This window comes from Ambystoma mexicanum, chromosome 2p, assembly GCF_040938575.1.
Source record: "Ambystoma mexicanum isolate Mex_15411 chromosome 2p, UKY_AmexF1_1, whole genome shotgun sequence".
In the NCBI taxonomy this organism is placed as follows: Eukaryota; Metazoa; Chordata; class Amphibia; order Caudata; family Ambystomatidae; genus Ambystoma; species Ambystoma mexicanum.
This window is the reverse complement of record NC_090923.1, coordinates 1,156,427,976-1,156,437,499: the sequence shown is the minus strand read 5'-3', so window position 1 is coordinate 1,156,437,499 and position 9,524 is coordinate 1,156,427,976. Positions and strand designations below refer to the sequence as shown.

Here is a 9,524-nt window from a genome sequence, read left to right as displayed (position 1 = left end):
TCTGCGTTCAGTGCCATTAAGGAAGAGCTATGGGCCCTGAGGCTCATAACTTTACAGAATAGGTACATTCTCGACCTCCTGACAGCTATGGAGGTGGTGTAGTGTGCTTCCCAATAACTCAAAGAATGGTTCAGAGTGATCATAGAAAATGAGGCAGGAATTAGAAATGATTTGTGGTTAGATTCACTTTTCTTTTGGGTCCCGTCTTGGATGAGCCTCCCTGTGAAGATTGTTCTATGTATTTGTCTTTTTTCTTATTATCTTTTGTTCCTGCCAAATGCTCTTACGGTGTTGTTCTGGCCAGGTACTGAAAGCAGCTGCTTTAATGACTGTCACCCTGTCCAAAGCTAGAATCACTACCATTTCATCTCAAATGGGCACTCAGACTGAAGTTGTTTCGTGTCCTCCACCAAGTTGTGATGATTGTGTGGAGCAGTGGGTATATTGTGGAAATGGTGTGGGGCGAGTTAGGTTTGTTTATTTTATTTGTTGGTAGCACCCAAACCCGGAGGTATCACGGCGCTAAAGTACATTGTTAGCCCTCAATGGAACACAGTATGGGGAGTACAATAATAGAGAGCTAGTCATACAGAATAAGCTGGTTACATTACATCTTTGGACGTGTGTCATACAGATAAGGTAATAATGTTGCATCATAAGACAGGTTCAGAGTAGATAATGCAGTCAGAAAGTTACAGATATTTGTTAAACATTGAGGTTTTTACTTTTTTACGGAAGAGTGCATAGGTAGGTTCATCTTGAATCTGCTGAAGAATGGCGTTCCATAATGTGGGAGCAATTGTGGTGAAGCCGGCGCCCCCAATATTCAGCAGGGCAGTATGCCCCCATTGGGCCTGGTATGAAAGATGATTGTAGGATTGTTCCCCAAGAACAGGAACATGATTTGTTAGTTAAAGTATTAACTAAAGGGGGGGAAATGTTGGGGTGGTCAGGAAAGGCCCCAACGATAAAGAGAGTTTCATGTTGCGCATGCCATGTTTATGACTGTGGGTGAGGGGAACTAGGAGCGATGTTGCAATTTCATATGTATCCAGTGTAGTTAAATGTGAATGGGATATGTTATTTTTTGGTTAAATTCTTACATATTAGCTTTGCACACGCATATAAAGACAAATGCCAAAACCACCAAATGAAAAAGACACCATCATCAAGGAGTTTTCATAATGCACATGCAAGGAAGAGGACTGGCATAGATAACCCACTGTGAAGACAGTTGAACATGCATGCACACTGAGGAACATACACAGGGAGTTTATAAATCGGCATGTAGTGGGCTTTTATGAATGCATTCAGACTATGCAGCCAGCAGTTCATGCAGTGAATATCAGGTGGCTGGGAATATCTAGTTCTGCAGGATTGAGAGCTGGGAGGGGAATAATGATTAACCAGGCAGAAGGGCAGCCATCAAACAGGACACAATGTTTATGGCTTGGTAGTTCCGCAGGAGACAGAAGTAATCTCCTCCAGTGTTTTCGTGTTTGCAAAGGGACCCACCATTGCTTTTTGACCAGCAATAAATATGGGGTGAAGTAGCGCCTGAGGCCAAATTAATTGATACCCATGAGTTTCAATTGTATTTTCAGATGTGCTGTGCGTGACGAAATCATAGTCATTTAGATTAGAATGTCTCAATGGAGCCAGTAAGCCAGGGCGGATGCGATAGAGATCGTCAGTTCGAGGAGAACCCGTTTACTAATTCCCTTCATATTGCTTGAAGTATCTATGCGAACCATGTGCAATTATGTTTAAGGTTAAATAGCTCAGGCCAGTTGTTACTAGTAATGAATGTTGTGATGAGGTCACGACCTATAATGGACGAATCCCAAGAAGGATGTGTGCTTTTGATATGATCTTGAGATGGTAGCCAAGATAACAAGTGGCCAGTGAGAATGGAAGAATTTGAGAAAGATGGGATTTCTTTGTAGAGGTTTTGTCCAATCATGTGTAGGGGTGGATTGTAATAATATATTGGAGTTTAACTGTTGCAAAAATGTATATAATGTTTCAAGTTATGTGGTTCGATGAGACTTGGGTTAGTTTGACTCTATGGCATCATCTAGCTCCTCGGACGATTGTACAATAAACTTGCTTTACGTACAAATGTGCACCTGCTTCTTAAGTGGGGGGTCCGCTTTGGTTTAAGGTGATTTTGGGCCCGCCCCTACAAATTCCAACTTGAAATTAAATGTTTTTAACTGCAGAAGTTCAGTATGCTGCCAACTGATTGGATCCTAAATTGAAGTGCTCACATTTTAGGATTGAGAGTAGGCTCGCCATGCCATCAGCGCCAGAGACATTGCTTTTGGGCGAGGTCAAGGAATTCTAGGTTTGAAATCAACCTGCTCAATTATCAGTGAAGCTCTGGACAATGCCGTCTCAATCGGTGCATTGGAAAGCCTTTCTCTCCACTATTTGCCAATAGCAGAAATGGCAACCACTACACATTAACACAGGAAGCCTAGTTCATCAGGTTAATGGAGAAGCTTAATGTGCGTTGGTTTGAAGATATATTTGTAGACAGATACGTTGTACTTCTGTCCGAAGAACTCACCTTTTTGCTAATTTCCCAGACCAGCTGCCTTCTTGAGCAGATGATTGAGGCCAAAAGGACAAGTACATTTTCCTCTATCCTTCATGCAGCAATACTTTCCCTTTGGGGTGGGCTGGTTTCAGTTTAGTGAGGCGGAATGGGGGTAACGCATGCCAGTAGAAGAAAGAAGGATCCATGCTTTCTTGATACAGGCTCCTCCAGTTTAAATGTGTTCAAGTATTCACTGCTGTGTCTCTGTACGGTCTTTCGATAGCACTCGGGTAGATGCATGCGATGCAACGATGGGAAGACTCCTTGCATGGTCCTGTCCTCCGGTAAAATAATCTTGGGAAAGGGGGTTTCTGAATGATCAGTCACATTTATGATCCGGTTATAATCCTAGTTTGTGGTCTTGTTTGGCACAAACAACTGCTCCTCGCAAAGAGGCAGGTTGAAATAACTTGGGAACAGGCCCCTCCTCCGATGGCAAACAGCCTTTTACAACGAAACGGAACATACATATTGTCAGATGAAAACCTTTTCAGCCAGGATCAGGGATAAACGCTTCCTTTTGAACCCTTCCTGTGACATTCGGGAAGTAAAGACGTATGGGTTGCTCTAACACTGTACACGAGGACACCAATAATTGGAAATTTTTAATGCTAACTGTACCAGGAAGGAGTCCATTGATGAAGGATTTTCATTAAACAACCACATGGCCTTGGACTATTGCTCTATGTTAATGCCCCCTCATCAGGGCGGTTAACTGCATAGCTAGGTTTGTTCTATGGATAAATCTACAGACCTGTGTTACCCTTGATGCACTGCTATAAGCAACATCCTGGCACTGTGCATTGGCGTATTGAGGAATAAACACTAATTAAATTTTTTTATTTAAGGAAGTGATTTTGGGCAGAGGGCAGAATCACAGGTATGTCAAAACAGTGCCTTTACAGGGAGGAGAGAGTGGGTTAGTCATAACAGGGGTGCAGGTGGGAGTCACAATAGAGAGAACAGGTTATCTTAAGGAAGAGTTAGATGTTACCAGGGCATGCAGCGGTCCTCCTTAGCACACACTCAAGGCCCAAGACCTTACTGTAAACATTCAAAGGACAGACACTTGTCAATGCCCATGTTCCTGCTCCACCCAGAAACCAGCCAAGACTATGTCAAACATCACAAGTCCTTTCACACAGGTTTCAAACTTTTATTAAAACAAATATACAAAAAATATTTAGCTTGAGACTCTGGCAACAAGACTCCACAGGCACCAGTCCTCATGGGGTGCCACTATTCAATGGGCACTCGACCTCAAAAGTGCCAGGTCTTACGCCACCTCAGTGGGCACAAACATCAAATCCCAAGGTAAAGATGCAGGGGAAGGAGGGCCTGCTTGAGTCAGTGCACTACTTCCGATTAAACATAATCACCATTTGGGGCAGTTTCCCCCACCTTTAGGGCTATTCTGCCTAATGCCAGTGCTTTGCTATGGACTGGACTGTCCATGTCCCTTTTGGTCCAGTTTTCTGTGTCCATCCATACCTTTTCAGGAAATAAGACAGTTTTTGTCCTTCTGCAACCGGCTCCTGTGTCGCCCTCTGCCTTCGGCCTTCTCCACTTGAAGTCTAGGCATGCTGCTGCTGGTGCCTGCTTGGGAGCCAGCAATACTGCTGACCCTGAGGTGAGGTGGGAGGGGTATCCGTTCTCCAAGGAAGAAGCCCTCCTCCTCCTCATCAGAAGATGATGAAGAGCAGGTGGAGCACAAGTCACTTTCACCATGGAAACTGTACCGTGCACCCCTCATTTGACTATGGGTTGCTTCCTCCAAGCGGGAAGAGGACTGAGAAACTCTGGAACGACCCCCAGGGGGCACCTCCCATTCCATTCCCTCTGGGTTCCTTTGATGGGTACCACTGGCAAGATGCAGGGCATTGTCCGAATGGGCACGTCTATCTCGGCGGTGGTGAGGCCTTTTGCTCCGGTGTTGATGCCCCAAGAGTTGGGGAGGTTGTAGAGGTACTGACCCTTCTGAACCTGGGCTACCAGAGGTAAGGGGCTCTCGAAAACTGACCCGTGCAGTGCTGCGGCTGAAGCCGACTTTTTGCAAGGAGTCATTACCATTCTGCTCAGGGACTGCCTTCGGCATTGTGCAGAGTCTGCTAGGGGCCGTGCAGTCAATACCCTTTGCATGGCGGCCCAGTTCAGGCATGGAGTGCCGCTGTGGGCGTCCTCTGAGGAAGTGGCTGGGGATGTCCTCATCTGTTGATAAAAAAGGTAAAATGAATGTTAGACTCTCAGCAGAAGCAATCATCTCATCCCAGGTGATGCAAAGCAAACTAGCACTACATGGAAGGGGACTGCAACTGTGTAGAGACATTATTTGTTGATCAACATCAATTCCAACATTATCAAAGTATCGATCCATCCATGCATGTTATCATCCATGTATCCAAGTATTAATCCTTCAAACAACCAATCCACCCAAACAACCATCGAATCAAGGGTACATCAATTAGAGCCTCCATCAGAATACACATTCATCCACCACAGTAACCATCAATCCATTCAAGCAAGCATTCATCCAAATGAGCATTCATCCAAGCACCCATTCATCAACCAAATAACTATTCATCTAACCAAGCAGCCACGCCTGCATGCATCTTTTGCTCCCTAACCATATCATGGACCCACACACTCCATTGAAATGTCTGTGCTGGTCTCGTAAATCACACGATGTGTGTGCACTCACTCCGGGTGCTCAAACCATTTCAGGCAAGGCAGGTTCATCAGTCAGGTGGTGGTAAACTAGGGTTACTGCAGTTGCTCCGTCTCCTGGGCCAATCGGTAGTAATACTACCTGAAGGCTCGAACCATTTGGGGGAGCAGCGCCCACGCCCACGCCTGGCCAGCGTCATCAGCCACTAACCGCCAAGCCACTGCACTACTCGAATAGATTTGGGTTTAAGGGTTTCATGGAAGAAGGTGGAAATGAACTATCAAGTCTGTAGGATTGCCATCTTGCCAATTGGTAGAGAATGCTCGGTATACACTAACTGATGTTAAGATGAAATAAGTGTTCAGGTAAACCCTATACGAGAGGCTGCGTCCGGCTAGATGGTCTTTCATAGGGTTGTTCCCAATGAGGCCTATGGTAGCTCACATTTTGGTGCAGCCTCTTCATTTCATGCGCAAAGGGAATGGGATATGAACCCAAGCGTGCAATTATGAGACCGCACCAACAAATAAGCTTATACAATCATTGTAGGGAAGAATGGACCATTTGGATCTCCTTCGCCAGACATCATTTTCACACAACTATAACGTATTTGACGGGTATAATGGCTGTTTTGATGGACATCATGGAAGAGACCCAATGTGCTAGACACAAGTTTGGGGTTGCTTGTGGTTTGTGATGGAATGGGACCTACAAGTTCAGCGGCACTGCCCTTTTGAGGTGGGACCAAGCCTAGGTTGACTATGGCCTTTCCCCTTTGGTGGGGGAAAAGCAGGCTGAAAAACAAAGGTCTGGAGGGCTGCCCAGAGCAATTTATGATTTTCTATTCATAATTGTGGCTATGCAGAACTAGCTGCCAAAATATATACAAGTCACAGTGCACACATTTTGGGTTTTAAAAATGAAGGGTGGACAGATTTTCACCAAACAAAAAAACTCATGATGGCCCAGGCATCATCTCCTTGCAAATGTTTAGCGCAAATCTGTCCAGCAGTTTTTGCCTCTAGAAAAGAACAAAGATTTCCTATAGTCCATGTCATTCATGGGGCCATTTATTATGTTGTGTGTGATGTAATGCGTCAATATGGCACAGTGCCTGCAGTGGGCATGAGTTATGGTTGTGTAGCTTACCATACATAACTGATGCATTTCTATGTTTTTTAGATTTTTCATTGCAACCATAATGTCCCTTCAATTAAAGTGTTTTTGCTAAATGTATACACACACAGATACACACACACACACACACACACACACGCATGCATCCTGCTATCAGAAACTGAAGAGGGTGCATTTCCCACTGGGTGCAGGTGTTCTCGCTTGTAGGGATGGACCTCCTCAACATCTATGCTCAGACGCTGGCAATTCATTCCACACTCGGAAATCATGCTCTGCACTGACCTGCAGACGAAGGCTCCTGGCAGGTGGAGGTGCCTCGGGAGGTGGTGGGCTTTAGTGGCAGCATCGGCCTGTTGTCCAGCCCGGTCCTCTGCTGCCTCTGAAATCTGGTATGGGGGTGGCGAGGCTCGGTGCTACGGGAGCTGTGGGATCCGGTGTCTGAGAGCTCACTGGAGTCCTCAGAAGGCACCGCTGAACTCCGGCAAGCAGGTTCACCATTCTCAGATTCTGTCCTGAAGGTCAGCATCTTCCCCAGGTCCCTTCCCACCTCCTCCACTTGGTCCTCCGACCCGTCTGGGGTTTCATGCCACGTTCTCAGAACTGGGGTGGTGGCAGTGTTCACAGCACCTGGACCATCAGAGGGCTGTGCGAGAGGGGGATTCGGAACTCTCTGCTGTCGGCTGCTTCTCCGAACGTCTCGTGAGCGGGCACTCTGAAAAGCGGAGTCACAGGAGTCCGAGCCATTGGGGTCTTCACCAAGGCTGCAGGCCCGGGAGCAGAATATCTGACCCTGCTTAGGCAAGAAGGGCTTCCCCAGAAGAGGCTTCCGACAGCGCGAGCAGCTGAAGCAGCGATCAGTGGCATGCCAGTGCTGGCCTTCATAGGTCATCTGCCCATGGTCAATACCTGTGGAAAGAAGGGAGAGATAACTGGAGAGTGAGAGGAAGCAGAAAAGGGAGGAGAGTAAAAGGAGAAATGCAAGGTAAAGAGGTGGGCACAGAGAGGACAGTGAGAAGAGATGGGATGACAAGGTAGAAATAATGACGGGCTGAGAAGAGGGTGAGAACAAGTAGATGAGGGCAGGAGACAAGATGAAATAAGAGGAGGGAGCAAGAGGGAATTTGAAGAAGATGGAAATAGAAGGGACACAAGTAACCAAGTAGAGAGAAAAAGAGAGGGGCATCAGTGGAAATGAGGTGAGAAGGGAGAAAGTGGAGAAGGAAGGTGGGAGAAAGTAAGTGAGGTAAGGAGCTGAAAGAAAAGAAAAAAACAAAATCACAGGAGATATAATGGATGGCAGGAGAAGAAACCAGACAGTGGCAGGAGCAAGGTTAAGGAGTGAGAAGAGAAAGATAGGAGAATAGAGGATGGATGTGATGGGAAGGAAAGATGCAGGAAGTGAAAGAAAAAAGATGCAGGAAGTGGGCGAGAAAGACTGGTTAGAAGAGCAGAGTAAAAAACAAAACAAAAAGGACCAGAGAGGGAAGAGCATGATTAGGTTAGAAGACAAAGGAGAGACATGGGAGAGCTGGAAGAAGATTGTAAAAGAAAGACTAAACAATCGATGAGGAAGCTGGGGAAGGAAAGGAGCAAGAGATGCATGGGAGCAGTTGAGAGAGGAAGAGAGGAGATAGAAGACATGGGAAGGAAACAAAAATACAGATGACAGAGTGTCAACAGACCAGGTTTGGGAAATAGGAGGAGTGAGCCAGGATTTTTTAAAGTGCATTTTTTAGTGGAGTCACTAACAGAGAAATAGTGAGAAACCCCAGTTGCCTCTAGAGTAATAGTGTGAGACCATGGTGTGAGAGCAATGACAGGAAGAGCATGGAGAGGGAAAGGTGTTCAGTTCCATTAGATCCCACTGACACCCATACAGCCCTCACTAACTCCCCACGCCCTCTTCACTACAGCCTTGAATGAGCATGTGTCCCTCTTACCACGACCTTCATTAATCAGGGGCCTTCCCTAACCCTACTGGACAGTGGCTGCTATCCATCAACAATCCCTGCCTGGAAGATCCAAATCCAGAAACCCCAGTTACAACCCTTCAGGAACACCAAATACTTTGATTACATCTTAAGAAACTTGATCAATGGATTGAATGCAGGTCTTCCAGTTGAGCCAATCCAGTGACCAGCCAGGCCTTTGAAAGCCCTGGTCTGCTTCCCTGTATAGCCGTACAGGCTCAAACACCTAAACCCCGCCTTTGCCTCTTTCTGCATTGACGGGAACATCACCCCTGTATCAACCCATGTCAAAAAACTGGGAGTTTATCTTGACTCGGAGCTCAACATACAGAAACATGTCAAGGCGGTCGCCTCGTCTGCGACCTATTCCACCAAATTCATCAACCTCTTTAGGAAATTCAACCGCCAGCAACTGCCTCACCCTAGCCAGAGCCATCATTGGTAGTAGACTTGACTATTGTAATGCCATCCTTGTAGGAACCTCTCAAAAAACATCTACAAACAACTGATCCAAAACACCGCCCATAGGGCACTGCAGGGCCTGAAAAGATCAGACCACAACTCACTAGCGAGATGCAAAGCTCATTGGCTGCCAATTAAGGCGCGTATTGAATTCAAAATCCTGTGTACCACTCATCGATGCTTCGACAACTCCGTCCCACCGTACCTCACCTATTGCATTTCAAGAAAGCCCAAACTACGCAGCCAGCGCACCTCCTCCTCCTCTCTTACCACCCTTAGATACAACAGAAAGAGCTGGTGGGTCTAGCTTCACATTCATTGCCTCCAGCCTGTGAAAATCCTTACCTCCCTGCATCCAAGATGAACCATCCTACCTAATCTTTCGCAAAAAAGTAAACAAAGGCACTGTTTAATAAATACTCTTGGACGTACCGGATTACCCCACCCGAAATGTCTACCTGCCATCAAGTTTGCATGATACCTGTATGGTAAGGATCACACTTGAATTGTACTGCCTGTAACTAATAATGGATACTCTGCTTTCTGTATTGCAACCTTCTTAGTGTTGTGATAACGCCAGGTCAGGGCGCTAACAACAAATGAAATAAATAAATAAAAGCCTGTCCATTTTCAAATGACCTCTACCCCAGGGAACAAGTGCCACTGGGGAATTGCTCAGTGCAGGATA

At 46.1% G+C, this 9,524-nt stretch overlaps 1 protein-coding gene across 2 annotated transcripts in view; it reads right to left on the bottom strand.

Annotated features, from left to right (window-relative positions):
• Positions 1-3,744: 3,744 nt before the first annotated feature.
• The window catches only part of PRICKLE3 (prickle planar cell polarity protein 3), a 215,539-nt gene continuing 209,759 nt past the window's right edge, over positions 3,745-9,524 (bottom strand). Inside the window, exons 8-9 of one of the 2 annotated variants that reach the window (XM_069645273.1) lie at positions 6,687-7,310; positions 3,745-4,810 (exon numbers count right to left, since the gene is read on the bottom strand). In XM_069645273.1, the coding sequence (XP_069501374.1) occupies positions 4,098-4,810; positions 6,687-7,310 (1,337 nt within the window). In that variant the 3' untranslated portion in view covers positions 3,745-4,097. The remainder of the gene's footprint in view (positions 4,811-6,686; positions 7,311-9,524) is intronic. The other variant, XM_069645274.1, reaches the window with a different exon arrangement.